Source organism: Varanus komodoensis, unplaced genomic scaffold, assembly GCF_004798865.1.
Source record: "Varanus komodoensis strain SLA01 unplaced genomic scaffold, ASM479886v1 scaffold5, whole genome shotgun sequence".
Classification (NCBI taxonomy): domain Eukaryota; kingdom Metazoa; phylum Chordata; class Lepidosauria; order Squamata; family Varanidae; genus Varanus; species Varanus komodoensis.
In genome coordinates, this window is record NW_025336087.1 from 44,245,503 (window position 1) to 44,264,576 (window position 19,074).

The following is a 19,074-nucleotide window of genomic DNA, read 5'->3' on the forward strand; positions in this document are numbered from 1 at the left end:
GGGTTGTTCTTAAGATGTTTCTTCAATAGTTGATGGGACAACAGAGCACATCAATTGGAAGAGCTTTATGCATTCTGGTTTTATGTTAGAAATCAGGGGAAATGGAAGGCTGATTCTCTGAAACAAGATCTCTCCCTGCCCACTTTTCTGGAAAATCAAATTTCCTTTCAGAGAACATCATAATGACTGTGCTAATAGAAGGAACTGCTAGGACGGTGCAATTAGAGCTAGTATTTGTGAGGGCAGGACTTGAGGGCCATTCTGTCAGTGGTAATGAAGTCTCCAGCTGAGCATTGCCTTTGACTTGGCTGTTGTTTCTCTTTGTGAACTTCCACTCCATCCATTTGTTGTTCCCAGAAAGCCTCTTGTTGATCCAAAATGTGTTGGGTCAGTTACTTAGAGATGTTGTGTAGAAATATGCGGAACTTGCAGTGTCTGCATTTAAGCAGCGGTCAGAATACAGCATCCGAGTGATGCTTGGATTAGGAACAAGTAGCCTTTCAACACCTTTTGTGCTGGGCTGGTTTCTGGTACCTGAAAATAGTAAATTGAGCTGGCATGAAGTTGGATAAATGTTAGTCCGATCATTGACAATTTGTATCGCTGTATTTGGTAGCTTATTATAACTCTCTGTTAGTACTATCTTTATGCAGTCAGCAGAATGTCCTTGCCCTTTCCTTGCAGCTTATTTTAATGTTATTTATTTCATGTCCTTTTCTCTTTTCTATAAACTGTTGATTTATGCTCAGGGTAACTGTGTAGCTAATTTACAAGTTGAAACCAGTGAGAAACTGTGGCGAATGCTCTCAGGGTTCCTGATACTGCCACTTCCCAACAAATCGTGTTGGCCCCTGTTGCAGCTGATAGGGTTTGCTCTGCCTATTTTTTTTTTTTCTTTGTCAAGGGTGTGGGGGGGAGTTTCATGGGGATACATAATGCAGTCCTGCAAACATAGTGCCAAGCAACTTCTTAGATTCCCTGAGGCCAGTGGCCATAGGGACTGTGGATGATGGTAGTTGTGGTACAACTCATTTAGTGGCCTTTCAGTTGGGAACCTATGGCGTAAGGAACCTTTCCTGTACCAGTCTTGAAAGGAAAAAAGGACATGATTAGCAAGGGAAGCGCTAGTGCTCTCGTGCTAAGCTTTAGGAAGAGTTGCTATTTATTACATGGGCTTCCAAGGGAGCTGGTTGAGGCCCTCATTCAGTGAGGGTGTTCAAGGAAAGATTGGACAACCACATCTTGGGGATTACATGAGCAGAGCTGGCTAGACAGCCCGGGAGGCACCTTCTGACTCACTTTGTTTCTATGTTTCTACGTTACCAGAGTCACTACAGCATACATTTTGACTGGACTGAATTGATTCTTCTTTCTGGGTGGGCATGAATTAGAACTCCACACACCAGAAAGGTCCTTCCTTCAATGTTTAATGGGCATTCCTCTTCCCTCTCTTTTCCTCCTCTGGCATTTTTAAATTTCCTTGTATATGTTATTGCATATTCTATTAAAGTAATTATTATTATTAATAATAATAACAACTGAGAGCCAGTGTGGTGTAGTGGTTAAGAGCATGGGACTGGGACTCAGAGGATCTGGGTTCTAGTCCCCGCTCAGCCATGGAGCCAACTGGGTGACTTTGGGCCAGTCACAGACTCTCAGCCCAACCTACCTCACAGGGTTGTTGTTGTGGGGATAAGATGAAGGAGGAGAATGATGTAAGCTGCCTTGAGCCATTTGTAGGAAAAAGGCAGAATATAAATCGAAAAATAAATAAATAAAGTGGAGATTTGCTTCTAAGAGCAATGAGCTTGTACATAAATGAACTGGGCCTTTTCTGAGATATTTTGGTTTGGCCTTCCTGCTAATCCAGTGGAAAAGCTCCCCTGGATCAAAAGCCTCATGCTGACAGAAGAAGCCCTTTAAAGTGTGGGAGGGTTGTGCTGGGTCCACTACTGTGAACATCATTGATCAGTCCTGATGACTTCCAAATGCGCTTCTAAATTTATGGGCTAGATTTACAATTGTATAGCTCTGCCTCAGTTTGGGAAATAAAAGTTGTTTATTTGTGGATGCACATCTACGGGGTAAGATGTTTTGTTGTGGAAAGAACCTGCTTTGGGTACTGTAGAATCTTTATGCACATTCAGACCCATCTCCAGAGGAATGATGTATTAGAGCAAATGTACTCTGCATATTCTTTCAAAGGCGCCTCTGGAGGAATTACACTTAAGAACAGATCTGCCATCTCTGTTTACGCTAACACTATTTATTGCCTGGAAGCAATGGTGTGTGTATCTGGGGGTGGGAAGTGGTGAGACACTGAGCAAACATGCTCCTTGCAAGCTGCAGCAAAGTTCACCTTTTGTTGGCTGGCCTCATTTGCTACGTTTTGCTTTACCTGATGGCTTTAATGCAATGGACAACCTATTGTGGGTTTCACTGGAATGAAATGGAGGCACTTATGGCCTGGTGTGTTGTCCCAGCTCTGGCACAAGGGGAGACCTCCCTTTCCCTGATGCTGAGACCTAATTGCCGAAGTACAGGTCCAACAGGAGCAGCTGGTGCTTCTACAGTGGCATCCCTTCCAATATTAATGTGGTGGAGCTGTGCAAAGGTGTACCAAAACTCGGGCCAGTTAGAGGATAAGGTAGCCTAATGACAAGTGATGCAGATCACTAGGGCTCTCTCCCTCTGCCTAGCAAAAGATTTTATTTATTTATTTATTTATTTATTTATTTATTTATTTATTTATTTATAACATTTCTATGCCGCGTCCATCGCTGAAGCCTCGGGGCGGCTCACATAGAACAAACAATCGGGCATAGAGTGATATTAAAAATTTCATGGCAAATATAAAACCATTAAATAAAAACCAGTTAACACTTAAAATATTGTTTAAATAAAAAGGTCTTGGCCTGGCACTGAAAACCAAATAACAACGGCGCCAGACGGACCTCTCTGGGGAGCGCATTCCATAGGTGGGGCGCCATTGCAGAGAAGGCCCTCCTCCGGGTACTCACCCTCCTAATATCCCTCACAGAGGGCTCCCGGAGAAGGGCCTCCCCTGCTGATCTCAAGGGGTGGGAGGGCATATATGGACGTAAGCGCTCCTTTAGATAACCAGGTCCCAAGTCGTTGAGGGCTTTATAGGTGATAACCAACACCTTGAATTGGGCCCGGACTTCAATGGGGAGCCAGTGAAACTGACGGAGGACTGGGGTTATATGAGAACAACACCCAATCCCTGTCAACAACCTGGCAGCTCTATTTTGCACCAATTCAAGTATTCGGACCGTCTTCAAGGGCAGCCCCACGTACAGCACGTTACTGAAGTCTAATCGGGAAGTTACCAATGCATGTGTCACAGTCGCCAGGCAGTTGTTCTCCAGGTAGGGATGCAGCTGATGGATTAGCCGAAGCTGAAGGAAGGCGCTCCTCGCCACTGCTGTTACCTGAGCTTCTAATGTCAGCTCCAGGTCGATTGGTAGAGAACAAGAGGTAGAGCTGGGTATCATCAGCGTACTGATGATTCCGCAGCCCACACCTCCTAATGACCTCTCCCAGTGGTTTCATATAGATGTTGAATAGCAAGGGGGACAAAATGGACCCCCGTGGAACTCCATGGCATAGCTGCCATGGCGCAGAGCCATAGTCCCCCAGCACCTCCTTCTGGAAACGGCCCTTGAGATAGGAGCGGAACCACTGCAAAGCAGTGTTTCCGACCTCCAATCCCGCTAGCCTATCCAGAAGGATACCATGGTCGATGGTATTGAAAGCCGCTGAAAGGTCCAGGAGAACTAACAGGGACGCACTCCCCCGTCTCTCTCCCTGCACAGGTCATCATACAGGGCGACCAAGGCAGATTCAGTACCATACCCAGGTCTGAAGCCGGACTGAAATGGGTCCAGATAATCAGTTTCATCCAAGAGTGCTTGGAGTTGTCCCGCCACCACCTGCTCTAACACCTTGCCCAAGAATGGGATGTTGGCCACCGGTCTATAATTGGTGGCCGCCTCTGGATCCAGGGATGCCTTCTTTAGGACTGGCCGGTCTACCACCTCCTTTAAAGGGGCAGGTACCCGGCCGTCCCTCAGAGAGGCGTTGACAACCTCCAGGATTCAGGTCCCAATCCCGTCCTTGGCTGTCTTGAGAAGCCAAGATGGGCAAGGGTCCAGTAAGCAGGTGGTAGGGCGTACCTGTCCAAGCACCTTGTCCACATCATCAGGCCGCGACAACTGAAACTCATCCATCAATTGTGGACCAGATGGCAGCATTGGCACCTCCCCAGTAGAATCTGATTCAATAGTAGAGTCCAGCTCGTGACGAATCTGAGTGATTTTCTCCCAGGAATGCTTGGTGAAGTCGTCACAGCGGGCCTTCGAGGGTGGCACAAGTTCTTTCTTTGGGCCTGGATGTACCAGCCCCTGTACCACCCAAAATAGCTCCGCCAGACAGCATTGTGAGGAGGCAATGGAAGTGGAGAAGAATTCTTCTTCGCCCCCCTCACCGCCACAGCAAAGGCCCGATGGGCTCTCAAGTGTGTTCGGTCAGATTCATCCCGTGATTTCTTCCACCTATTCTCTAGACGTCTCCCAACCCGCTTCATCTCCCGTAATTCCGGTGTATACCAAGGGGATGAACGGGCTCTGCCAGGTGGGAGAGGACACTTGGGAGCGATCATGTCAATAGCCACTTTGGCTTCAATGCTTCCTGTTCAACAGCAGCTGATTATGCTACTCAATAGCACAACTGGCACAATAAACTACAGTGTCACCATCACCTAGCATTCCCCTTCCACGGGAAAGCTTGGGCTCCACCACTGTGCAAAGAATTATTTCCATTTGGCAAGATAATTCTTGTGGCATCAATACTTATTCTGTAGCCAAGAGCAAAGACTTAAATGTTTTTGCAGCATTTTAGCTGTGTAAATGGGATCAGTGCACTTATTGTATGAATATTGCAGTCACTCCACTCATGCCTCTGGAGGTAGTTCTGGCATTTTGATCATTTAAAAAAATCTGCACAACCTGTTCAAATGGGTTTGACCAGAAACCATTTCAGAGTATCAAAATGAATGTGCATAAATCATGATTAATGAGTGCAGTACAGCACCATCTGTATGTACCCCTGTGCACAGCCCTAGGACAATAATGTTTCTCTTTTCTGCAGCACTGTCATTAGTCTTCATGGAGTATTTCGAGGCTGGGCTCCTTACTGTGACATTGGGGGGCACTATAAGAACAATATGAATATGATTGTGAGAAGAAAAACGTAAGGAAAATTACTTTTCTTACGAGATTTTTTTAAATGCTGAAAGTTCAAGCACAGTCTTGAAAGCAGGGTTAGTCAGTGACTAGGTGGCCAGAGAAGTTGCATGGCAGCATCAAATGGGTTTTATGGGATTCTTCTTTTACTTCATTGCTCTGTCTCAGTGAGATTATTCAGTGATACAATTAACCTGCCTGCCTCTCCTTCTCCCATGTGTAAAGTTGTACCTCACTGGAAGTTTGTGAGGAGCAGTTGTTAGGAGCTGTTCGCTGGCAATATGGATCCGTAACTTAATTGCTTGTGTGCTTATGATGATGGTAAATCTCTGGAAAAGTATCTTGCAGGTCACTCTTCAACCTACTTGCTTGGAAATACACACTGCTGAGATCAGTGGGTCTTATTTCCTCAGTGATAGTTTAGGATGACTGCCTCACGGTTAGATGCTGAAGAAATCACATCGTATTTTAACCGCTTTTCTAAGTAACACCTCCAGGAAATTTCAGGATACTAATCTAAAGAGGAAAAGCATTTCATCATTGGGCTCTCTTTACCTTCAAGATTACATATTTAATGCCTGTTGATTTAGTGGGGTCTTCAAATGTTTTTTTAGCAAGTGGATCTGGTTCACAATCTGGATTGCAGATTCTTAGGAAACCCACTTGAGAGCATGAAATGCTCAGAGCTTACGAAGAGCCCTCCAGTTTCTAGTGTATCGCCTGGGTGGAGTGGGGAACTCTGCAGGAAATGGTCACCCAGTTTTTGCTCCTTTCTGCTCACCAGTACTGTTTAATCTGCTGCTAATGATTCTACCCAGGCCTGACCCAGGCCAAGGCATGCAGGTTTCATTGCACTGTGTCCCCAGGACAGTAAGGTGGAAACTGCTCACAGCTCTGTCTGTATAAACTGGTAGCCCTTATGAAGATTTGGGACATTGATGCCTGCTCCAAGCAACCAGGCAGTTACTAACATGCAAAGCAGATGTAACCCAGAAATCCATACTTGAGCATGAGTTTTCTGTCTGTGGGAGCTATCTAGTTGCACTTCAGCCTCCCTGCTTATGAGTTCTAGTACTTGTGGGCAGGTCAAATAAACAATGATCACATTTGATTTCTGAATGAGAAAAAATTCATTCAAATCATGCTATCCTTTGTCAAACTTTTCAATTGTACATGCATATATTTAGTAGAGTAGAGTATTTGGTTTATTTTGTTGACTTGAATGTTTCATTCATTATTTGGACACTATTAATTAAACTAAGTACTCCATGGCTGGGGACTGGGAAGACTGATAATGCAATAAAACAAATAGATAGTGGAGCAGATCCTTGAAAGTTATGGACATTTTAACTGTTCTTCTTGGCTTTGTGTTTATCATTGTGTTTGTAATATAAATGCCATTTTCAGGGACAGTGCTTTAAAAATGTTTGGTTAAGCAATGGTCATTATGCAGATGTCTCTGCTGGTTAGTTGACTGAATTACTGCTCACACTGCTAAAATCAGTATATAACACTAATGTACAGCTCCAGTCTGCCTGGCTGGAGATGTGCCACCCTCAACGCTTTGGAGACTGCATTGTAGCAATACTGAATCTGATGAGACACTCACCTGTGGATGCTCTCATACATGGCAGCCACACTCCTAGCTCTCCCAATTCCCTTCGCTAATGCCTGGTGGAATTTTCCCATGTTCAGCAACTGTATCGATTTTTTAATTTTTGTACCATTTTGTGCTGTTTTATCTTGTACAGCCTCAAAGGCAACCTAAAGAAATTGTAATTCAATAAATGTTCCATCACTACATCATTAACCATCTAACATTATTGGGATTACAATCCACAGTTGAATACTATTTTGGGAAGGTCATGGGGTAGACACACTCTTGCTGCTTTTGGTAGTATTTGCTCTTTTATAGCACCATCTTCTTTGGCTCTTGCAGTAGTTCATTCTAAATACATCTTTGCTTTCTTCCTTCAAGCAACCTTTCTGTTGTTTCTGAAAGGGGCTTCATAGTTTGACCCTGGACTTTATCATTCATGATGTGAAAATAATAATGTAGATAGCCAAAATAACTTGAACAGAAAAACTACGAATGACATGGCTGTTTTTGGATCACTGCCACTTAAGAATGTTCTATTCAAGCTTAGTTGCATCATCTGTCTTTCATCTTAATATTTACTTTGTATGTCTTTTCACAGTGCCCAAGGACAGTGAACTGTATTTCTAACACTCAGACCTAGTCTACATGGTCACAGTAGAGTAAACAAACCATGGTGATTGTGCAGATCAGCCTGTAGTGTGAAGTGTTTGCCTGAATGATTGATGAAGAAATACCTGACATTAGGCATATCTCAGAACAGATCAGTGTTATGGTGGTATTAGTTGAAATTCAGAGATATTTTTAACAGAATACGTTGTGTGCCTTTTGCTGAACCAAAATTATTAGTATATAAAGCAAGTCTTTAAAATTTGTTCAGAAAATCCTACATCTAGAATTCAGGCAGAAATAATCTACAGCTTTACTAAATCTGCCCTTTTTTATTTTCAGAGGGAGACCAAAGGTCAGTTTCTCATAGATCATGTCTGCAATCACTACAGTTTGCTGGAAAAAGACTACTTTGGCATTCGCTATGTGGATCCCGAAAAGCAGCGGGTATGTATAGATACTCTCACACAGTTTATTTGTAATTAATGTCAGGTCTGTGGAACAAGCAAAACCAAGAATTTATTTATAACTGACTTTTTATTTTGCTCATGTTCCGAGGATCAAGAAGAAACATTCATTTTTTCTCTTGAAGTGTAGACAGGTCCTTAGCAATACATGGAGTTCTGTGTGGGATGGGTAGGCTCCTGCAGATCTCCGGGCTGGGGCAGAGATTACACTTGCTGTGGGGACCAGCATCCCTGTGGTGACTGTAAAGTGTAGCCAGGCCACGTCTCTCCTCTGCTAATGTGCCAGCCCTTTTTATAGCAGGGCCAAGAAAGCAGCAGCTGAAGTATTGCTTAGGTATTGCTTGCTCCTGACCTTTTCATGACCTTGGAGGCACTGTCAATTCAAAATGGGACCTCCTACAAGGTTTAATCCTCGTTTCTCCAGTTTTCACAACATGTCTAACACAAATACCAAATTAGTATTTCAAAATCAAGAATTCATGGCTTCAAAGAAGATTGCCTTATGTCATTGAATCATGAATTTTAGTTGAATTGTAACCCCCTTCCCCAAGTTAAGCTTATTGGTTTATAGAAATAGGCATCTGAATAGACTCATTGTGCTTTAAGCAAATGTTGTGCCCCCTTTGATCTGCATTCTGACTTTACCCTAAGGAGCATTCAGGTTAGGTGCCCCAGTGGGGGAGATTTGACATTTCCTTTGTGCCTCTCATCTTCAGAGCTTGGCTCTCACCTCATCCACAGACTCAACATGACGGCTCACTGTGGGTTAATTTATCAACAGGGGCTGCTGTGTTGTGCCAAACACCCACAGGTACCATTTTTTGCACAGTGACAGGCTTGCCTGGGTGTTTGTGTCCTGCAGACCCAAGTAGCAGGGGTTGTTTCTAGGTTAGACAACCTTCAAAAATCATTAATATAAGCTGTGGGGTTTTATGAGGTTTATCTCACCTTCAAACAGCCCCTGTGATCTGGAAGCATGCAGAGCTGCCATGCAAAAGATGTGAATCAGGAGCCTCAAACTGCAGAGTCAGTCTTCACCCGCTATAAAAATTGCAGGCACCCTTTCTCAGGATGGAGGCAGAGCCACTTCAAAGTGATGCTCAGCCAAACATCTTAAGATTCCATTATTGCCATTACTACACTAGTGACTTGCTTTCACCTTCTTTCTCATGCCTTTATCTACCTCAGCCCACATGACTTTGATGTGTCTTACTTGACTGAACCTGTCTTGCTGTAACTTGACTTACTCTGGCTTCTCTTGTCATAACCTGGCAGACACCAAGCTACCTTAGTTGACTAAAGCTGACTTAACCACACATCTCACTGTTTACAAGCTCCAGCCGTGGAGGAAACAGGATAGAAGCTACAGCTCACAATGAAATTGCTGGGATGACATGACAACCGTCAGTGTACAAGCAACCCTTAAAACAAGCCATGGGTTGTCAGGGTGACTTGTTTATGAACAATGACACCCTGCAGAAAGTCATTCCTGTTTGCATGACACAACAACCATTGTAGCTACATGCCCACAGTGGGTTGTTGTGTTACACAAGGCAGATCACTATGCCTTTATTTCCTTTCCCTTCTCAAAGTGCAGTAAACAAACTGAAAGACTGGAAATGCAGTGTAAGCTATACTGTTCTGATGAAAAGGTAATTACCATGCACAACAGAAGTGTCAGGTATCTTGCTAAGGATTTGAAACTTGACAATACAGTAATGTTTTCCTTCTGTTTAACTGAAGACACCTTATTATTTCAATTGAGAAAATAAAATCATCCTAAGTATTTGAATTTTTAGTGATTTTTCAAAGTCGCTTTAACAAAACCTCATGCAGAGAATTTTTAAACACCCCAAAGCATGACATGTCTACATTACCTGGAAGCACTGCCCTTTGTTAGAAACCCAACCTACGAAATTTCTCCATACTGTTTTGCTACTTAGTTCTTTATGTAATATATGCTACATTTCTCATTATATGTTAAATATTATGAATGTTATGCTGGCTGAGTAAAGATGGAAGTTGTGGTCTGACACACCTGGAGGGCACCCAGATGGGAAGGCTGCTGTAAAGATGGCTGGAGAAAAATCACATACTGAGCTATGGGAGACCTGTCCATTGTTATGCATACCTCGTTCCAAAGGAGATGCCACAGGGTTCTATATGCCAATAAATATGCTGAATAATACATGAAACTGAACTTGCATAGATTACATGAGGAAGGCTCAGAATCTGTTGTCTTTGCTTATTTAGTTCAAAAACAGACAGTGATGTTCTTCAGATAGATAGCTAATTAAAAACGTTTGAATATGTTTAATATGCAAGTAGTCCATCTTGCATATTACTTCACTTCACAAGGAGTGAAGACTTTGCTGCTGCAGAACTTTGTTGCCTTTCTTTCACACATTTCTGAATAGGGTGCGCTTGAGGTTTGCATACAAGGGATTTGACTTCATTGCTGTCTGTACAGGAGTCTGTGCTTTCAGAACCTTGTGGCTCAAATGGAGATTAATTGGCCATATCAAAGGACCCATCATGTATATGGGTGCATTAGTTCTTCGCTGAATTGCACAAAAGTCAAGGGGTCTCAAGAACTAACACATGCGGTTGGTCCAATATTATCTGATCTGGAAGAACTAACACATGCGGTTGGTCCAATATTATCTGACAGCATTATCAGTCAAGCATGTCTTATAACACTGACAACTTTTGTTGCCTGTTTTTGCTTATGGATCCTCTTTTTTGTTGTAAAATCGATGAAAGCATGTCAAACTTTGGAATAAAATTTTCAAAATGCCTTGTGTGTCAGTGGCCTGGAAACTAATCCAATAGCTAGTCATAACTAAGACTGGTGTCAGGCTTCTTGCCAGTTCACAAAAACCCACCTGAACTTTCACTAGTTCTTGAAGCAGACCCCATCCATTGCCCCAGAGAAGCAGGATCCACTGGTTTAGTACAGCAGAAGCAGAAATGTATATGCAGTTCAGAAATGCTACTACAAGGAGAGAAAGGAGAGTAAAGTTCAGAATGCTGTTGACTTTGGCATCCTAACAACTAACAGTTTAGTTTTGCAATAAGTAGGCATGAAGCAAGAGGATATACTGTGGTTATTCCTTGTCTCACACAAGCCTCTGGAATAAGATTCATCTGTAAATGTCATGTGGGTTGCCGCTGCATGGTTTTATTATTTTTTTTAATGAACAGTTGCTCTAATTTTTGGTTCCTATCTACCAGGCAGAAATTGTCCAGGCAGAAATGCACAGAATGTGCCCCAGCTGTAAGGTCCACACAAAGGAAGGACATTGTGCAAACAGAAAAACATGTGCTACAACATACTTATTTTGGCCACTTCCAGTATGCATGAAAAGTGCACATTCTTTGTTAATTTAGTAATATTGGCAGTTGTTCAGAGTACTCCACTAACATTCTCCTAATTGTAAATAGAAATTGCTTGCGGAAGCCACTTGGAACCTTGGGCTGAAATCCTCAGTGTGCTGTAGAAACAGTACTATTGATTTCAGAGGAGTAGTAAGATAGCTGGAGTGTGGAGCTACAGGCTGTGATCCACAAACTGTCAAAGCTAAACTGCATGAATTTGAACTTAGTTGTGACACTTGAAAAATTATAATCATGGTACCAAATAAAAACCCTTTCAAAATAATTTAAGATAAGCTCGGAAACAGTCTGTGGGGAACCTTTTAATGTCCACAGAATTAAGGATGGCCTCTTCAGATCCTTTATATCTATTATACCTTTGAGAGTAGCAATGCTACTTTCAGTAGAATCTCCAAACTAAGGGTCACATTTTGCTCTAAATTGTTGCAATTTATATTATCACATAATCAGTATTGCTATGATTCTTACTTTAGGTAGACTGGTAGAAGTGGGACCTTCATCAGTGTTGCAAAATGGAGCGCTCCTTACAAGGTTCCAGCCAACCAACTAGTTATGCCCCTTTTCAGGAGACTCCATTTTATTTTCCATTCCCTACTTGGTCTTGCCTGCATCAGTCAGCATGCTATTGCCATTGAGCATGCTCAGTCCTCATTGGGCTGCTTTATGACCTTCCCCCATGTTCTTTCTCTCCCTAAACTTGTCTTGTGCTTCTATAGACCCTGCTGGTATCTCCGTCTTGTTCTTGGCTCTGTTTCTTTCATTCAAGGACACTACCCATTATGAGATTAGTTATAGTCACAATTCCACAACGTGAAATTTTCTTTGTTCTACATGTAAAAAAAGAAAGTGTAAAACCCTGATGTAAGTGAAATTAGATGCACTTAGTGTAAAGGACAATGTCTATGAAAGCTTATGATAAATTAAGTTTGTTAGTGTTTAGGATGCTGCAAGACTATTTGTTGTTCTTTAAAAGTAGAGGCATTGCTGAAATGCACAGTGTAGAGGACAAAGTAGGTATATACAACAATGAGTGATCTTTCATGTACCAAGTGTGTCCTACATATGACAGTTATGCAAGACAACTTGGGTAACTGAGTTTGTATACATAATGAGACTACTTAGAATGTCCTAGTTTCATTTTAGGGCAATACAGGAACCTGGGAACCATTAGGTATATGTGACACTGGTTTCATTTGAGCTCAGCAGACCTTTCCAACATTTCTGACCCATTGGCCAAAAACGGGCCAAGCCAAGTTTTTGGTTTTGGATTCCATGAAAATACTCAAAGTACTTGCAGACATTTGAAGCTGAAAATTCCATGTATCTAGTGGCTGTTGTACAACTTGCATAAATTGTGCACTCCAGGTCAGGCTCATTAGAGTAAAGTTGCTCTTGTTGTTGATCTTGCAACATGTAACACAAACAATATGGAAGCATTCTGCTGATACTGAATATGTATACAGTATAGCTTGGTCACCTTGGATTTTCAGACAGTTAATTTTAGATTTGTGCAAAATTCAGGCCTCTGCTTTGCCCTTTGCACAAATTTATGCAATCTACTGAATGCTGGGAACAATAGATGGCAAAAGAAGAAGGGGACGGCAGAGAATAAGGTGACTAGATGGAGTCACTGAAGCAGTTGGTGTAAGCTTAAGTGGACTCTGGGGGATGGTGGAAGACAGGAAGGCCTGGAGGAATGTTGTCCATGGGGTTGCGATGGGTCGGACATGACTTCGCGACTAACAACAATTGCAGCACAGAGGCCCAACTTTTGCTCAAGTTTCACTGGCTTAAAAAAAACCAAATCCAAATAACAATGTTCTTAGACCATTTTGAATGGAAGTCTGTGTGCCAGCCAACTCATATCAGAGTTAAATATAAGTTAAATAGGCAGGGTGACAGTATACAGCCTTGCCAAACTCCTTTCTCAATTTTGAACCAGTCAGTGGTTCCGTGTCCAGTTCTCACTGTTGCTTCTTGACCCACATATTGGTTTCTCAAGAGACAAATAAGATGGTCTGGTATTCCCATCTCTTTAAGAACTTGCCACAGTTTGTTGTGATCCACACAATCAAAGGCTTTAGCATAGTCAAAGAAGCAGAAGCAGATGTTTTTCTGGAACACCCTAGCTTTCTCCATGATCCAGCGTATGTTGGCAATTTGATCTCTAGTTCCTCTGCCTCTTTGAAATCCTGCCTGTACTTCTGGTAGTTCTCGGTCCACATAGTGCTGGAGCCTACCTTGTAGGATTTTGAGCATAACTTTGCTAACATGTGAATTGAATGCAGTGGTGCAGTAGTTTGAACATTCTTTGGCATTGCCTTTCTTTGGTACTGGAATGTAAACTAACCTTTTCCAATCCATGTCCGTGTGCAGAGTCGTCTCTTGGGTTGTTGGAAAAGAGTGTTTGCTATGACTATCGAATTCTCTTGACAAAATTCTACTAGCCTGTGCCCTGCTTCATTTTGTACTCCAAGGCCAAACTTGCCTGTTATTCCAGTTATCTTTTGGCTTCCTACTTTAGCATTCCAATCCCCCATGATGGGGACATCATTTTTTGGTGTTAATTCTAGAAGGTGTTGTAGGCCTTCATAGAACTGGTCAGTTTCAGCCTCTTCAGCACCAGGCATTGGGGCATAGACTTGGACTATTGTGATGTTGAATGGTTTGCCTTGGATTCGAACTGAGATCATTCTGTCATTTTGGAGATTGTATCCCAGTACTGCTTTTCCTGCTCTTTTATTGACTATGAAGGCTACTCCATTTCTTCTGAGGGATTCTTGCCGCAGTAGTATATCTGATGGTCATCTGAATTAAATTAACCCATTCCTGTCCATTTTAGTTCACTGATTCCTAAGATGTCGATGTTCAGTCTTGTCATCTCTTGTTTGACCACATCCAGCTTGCCTTGATTCATGGATCTTATATTCCAGGTTCCTATGGAGTATAGATCTTTACAGCATCAGACTCTCCTTTCACCACCAGATACATCTGCAACTAAGTGTCCTTTTGGCTTTGACCCAGTCGCTTCATTCTTTCTGGCGTTACTAGTACTAGCCCTCTGCTCTTCCCCAGTAGCATATTGGACACCTTCCGACCTGAGGGGCTCATCTTCCGGTGTCATTTCCTTTTGCCTTTTGGTACTGTCCATGGGGTTTTCATGGCAAAGATACTGAAGTGGGTTGCCATTTCCTTCTCCAGTGGATCACGTTTTGTCAGAGCTCTCTGGTATGATCTGTCTGTCTTGGGTGGCCCTGCACGGCATAGCTCATAGCTTCATTGAGCTACACAAGTCCCTTCGCCATGACAAGGCAGTGATCCATGAAGGAGAAAGAGCAAAGCCTGGTTTATACCACAACAAATAGGTTAGTCTTTATGATGACTGTGTTTAAATATGCCTGGTAATTTCACTGGCCACTGCATATTTGTACTGCCAAAAATGTGAGAAACAACAATTACCCTGAAAACCTTAAGTCACCACCACCACCACCACTATCATCATCCATTTGAAAAGCCACAGTGCAACATAGATTCTGAGAAGTAACTCTTGCAGTGTTGCAAGTAGGGCTGCAATAAGAAACTACTGAGTTCCCACCAAGTGACCAATCTATTATGATAGTTGTGATTTATGATGGGATTTTCTTGCTCTTCTAAAGCATCTTTCTAGAATGCATCCCCCATATTAAGTTAGGGTATATTCTAAGTTTGCAAAGAAGGCATGATGCAGCTATTACAACATACTTGACTCATTCCCAAATCCAAGAAGCAATTTGAATTCAGATTTATTTTGTGCTTGCTAATTTAGGGAACAAAGGGATACTTTTAGATGTTAGGAATCTTCTTTACAAAGCAGGCAAGCTACCGTGCTGCATGAGATGTGCAGGAATAATATTCTGAAGTGCTTTAAAAAGCCATTGTCTTTAATCCAAGCAAACTAAAGACTTTTATGCCAAAGCGGTATATGGTATAAAAGGGGGTTTCATTCAGGCAGATGAGATAGACTAGGGTTGCTGGTGTTCTTTGTTGTATTCACATGCGAAAAGGGGGGAAGGCACCAACCTTCTAGTAAAACTCTTGTCCTGATCTCTAATTGTAGCAAAAAGCTCTTTGAAATAACTGAAATCATTCAGCATTGCAATATCCTAGTACTGTAAAATATTTCAGTATCCTAGGGCAATGGATAATTACTGAAGGCAGCCAAATCTGCAGACGGGACTAAATTATATAGGATGGTAAATTCTCAGGCAGACCGAAATGTTCCAAAAGGTTCTGACTGAACCTGCAGACTAGATGCCAGAATGGCAGAGGAGATTCAGCATTAAGTTCATAGTGCTGCCCTTGAGGCAAAGTGGCCTCATCTAAATTGCCTGTAACTTGCCAGGAAAAAAATTCTGTGCATTTCCTTCTTGGTAGAAATTCACAATCAGTTTTTAATGAGGGGGATCGGATTAGCAATCTTGTGAGAGCCCTATGATGATCTGAAGCAATATATTCAAATCTGTGTTTCTTTGCTACCCACTCCCAGCCCCTGTGCTTCCACACACACACACACACACACACACACACACACAGAGCAGAGATGGGGAATTGAGTATAAGTGTAAGGGGCTGCACCCTCCAAGCCCTCTGTGCGCTGCGCTGGGTGATATAATGGGAACTGGCTACTCTTCTGTATGTAAATGCAAGCCACCCCCTGTTGCATCATCATTCCCTAGCTAAAAGTGTCAGGGCCCCTTCAACCATGTCATTCCCAATGGGAGGAAATGTGATGTGGGCAAAGCACAATTGGGCAGGTATGTGGCACACTAAGGGAATGCAGCTATTACCTTCAGTCATTGATCAGAGATAATAGGACCCTGCAACTTTCCCGAGCCCATGATAGAGCACTAGGAAATGGGCCTTAGGCATGAGATGAGGCCTGTGCGGGGTCCCAAATTTTCTGTGGCCCACAGCCCAAAGGTTTCCCTTGGTTAATGCAAAGGAACAAAATAACTAGAAAGTACAAGCTAGATGTTAAAACAGAATACAGAGAGAGATAAGGCACACCATAATAACAGGACGTATGACAGTCTTGCTCAATGATGTGTGTGTGTGTGTGTTTCAGTGTCTTCCAAGCTATGTGAAATAACCTTTCCAAGCTTGCAGTTTTCTGCTCTGGAGGTTTGCATAACAAATAGGCCTGCTCAGTGCTGTGAATAATCACGAGGGCACCTGTCCTGGTAAATAGCTATTCAGGAACATTAAAATGCTGATCAGGGATGAATGCTTAGAACGTGAGGAGCATTACAGTTCAGAACTCAGCAAGCAAAGGGATACTGTACTGCAGGTGCAATTGCATCCTAGTAAAGGAAAATACAGAGGTCATTTTGCTGTAGGAATAACAGATTCTTTAACTCTGGATTCCTAACTGTGTCTCCTCTGAAGCAAGTCTAGTTGAGTTCACGCTAGTGGGTAAAGGACGTCATCGTCAATGTCTTTGGTCTTCAGTACTATCACAGATGACTCCTATTGATGCATTTATCCTGTTCAATTCATTCCAGTGGAATATAAAAGTGTGCATAAGTAATTGAGCTATTGTGTGACATAATAATTACAGGGGAAACAGAAATGCAAAGAACATTAATATTACCTTTTCCTATGTTCTTTTACTCTTGGATACCATTTACTCTAGCATGGAATGGGTTAATGAGAATGTTACTTGGGTCTGCAAAAAACTAAATTATGTGCTTAGGAAAGCTTGGACAGCATGGTTTCTGACAGGTGCTTCTGTGGGAAAGATAGTACTTTTAATTATGGAGATGCTTTGCTTACAAGAAAAAAAAATTGAATGCGAATTCTACTGACCATATAAAAATAGTGCTTGCGTGTCAGCATACCTCTTTCCCTATCATTAACCTCTGCTATCAGAGTGATTATTAAATAAAATTTAGAGATCTATCCTAGCATAGCTTCTTACACTCTGTTGGCCTAGCCTTATCTCACAGAGTTCTTGTGAGGATGAAATGTATGCATAGATGTGGGAAAACATTTTAAGCCACCCTGTACTCTTTGCAGGAAGGACAAATAAATAACATAACATAACATAAAATGCTTAATAAATATCTAGAAGTATGATATTTATCTATATATTTATTTAGAGTATTTGTATACTGATCCACATTCATGCAGATCCTGGAGTACTGAATGTTACAGCAGAGTATTAAAAATAGATTAATAAAAACAATAGATTAAAAACATTGAGGCTATGGCTGCAAGAAGGATGGCTTCCAAGAATAAGGATAGAAATGGGGCCAATACACTGAAGGTTCTTCTTTGGGCGGACTCTTGTCAGGCCACGGGTGCACGGGGAACCACCAGGAGGATGCCCTCTGATTACCTTAGTGAGTGGTAAAGGAGAAGGTACTTTCTCAGCTACGCTGGCCCTGATCTTAAATCTTAAATGTGACCTGGTAGCCATTCCTGTATCATCTGCTGCTGCCTTCTGCACTAGCTCCAGCTTCAGAAGCAGCCTTAAGGGGAGTCAAACATAGAGCCCCTTTCAGTAAACCTGACTTGAGTTTACCAGCGGCTGTGTCACTGTAGCCAAGCTGTTCCTGCCTAGGAGAGGGCATAGTTGGTGAACCAAATGGTAAAAGGCACTCCACACTTGGGACTTGGGTGACAGCAAAGGATGTAGGACTAGCCCTAGACTATGAACCTGACCTTTCACAGGGAGTGTAACCCCTTTTTGAACTAGCAGACCTTTCTCCCAGACTTGAGAACTGCTCAACCATAGGACTTCCATCTTGCCAGAATTCAGCATCAGTTTATTGGCCCTCATCCAGCCCTTGTCGGGGTCAAGACACTGATCTAAGACTTGTACAGACACTTCTTGTGGCTCAGGAGGCACAGGGAGGTAGAGCTGTGTGTCATCAGCACAGTGGTGGCACTTGGAGCCATTAGATCTCCTAATGACTGAACCCAGCAACTTCATACAGATGCTAAGTGGTATAAGGAATAGTTACTTTCTGAAATTGACCCTGCAGGTGAAAGCAGAACCACTGTAACACGGGGCCTCCAATCCCTGACCCATGGAATCAATTCAGAAAGAGACATGGTCAGTGGCATCAAAAGCTGATGAGAGACCAAGTAGAATTAGTAATCTCCTGTCCTCTCTTAATAAAGGTCATCCATCAGATACTTGCTGTATTAAAGTAGCTCTGTCTATTTTAGGATGTAATACTATGAATTTTTAGATAAAAAAGTCTCCAAACTCGCAGTATTCTCCAGCTTGGAGTTGTAGGATTTTTTTTTTTTTTTGTCTGAACATGCATAGGACTTTGCCCTTACTGTATTAAGAAGCTGAATTTTTTTTTTTCAGTTTCACCACAGTAAACTCTGGTTGCTCCATAGTAGACCAGAGTCTGTCTATTCCTTTCCCCCAGTGATCAGGCTTTGAACACACTTAAATGCACCCATTGTGTGTTTTGTGATCACATTAGCTATGCCTTTCATGTTCAAGTGGTGCTTTCCCACTATCCTTCCACAGGTATTAGCATCCCTTTGAAACTGTTGACATAAAACACAATAGAAATCACAGCTGGCATGCAAACTGCTACTCCGTTTATTATGACCTTGTGACGGTAAATAAGTAATGTCCTGTGGAATACTTCAACCTTGTCTTTCCTCTTCTTTTCAGCACTGGCTTGAGCCCAACAAGTCTATCTCCAAGCAAATGAAATGTAAGTGTTGACAGCCCACTT

General features: G+C 42.4%; 1 protein-coding gene across 1 annotated transcript in view; it reads left to right on the forward strand.

The window, feature by feature from the left end:
* The window catches only part of FRMD3 (FERM domain containing 3), a 126,922-nt gene that overhangs the window by 50,850 nt on the left and 56,998 nt on the right, over positions 1-19,074 (forward strand). The window contains exons 2-3 of the mRNA XM_044446819.1: positions 7,813-7,917; positions 19,011-19,053. Coding sequence (XP_044302754.1) covers positions 7,813-7,917; positions 19,011-19,053 — 148 coding nt within the window. The remainder of the gene's footprint in view (positions 1-7,812; positions 7,918-19,010; positions 19,054-19,074) is intronic.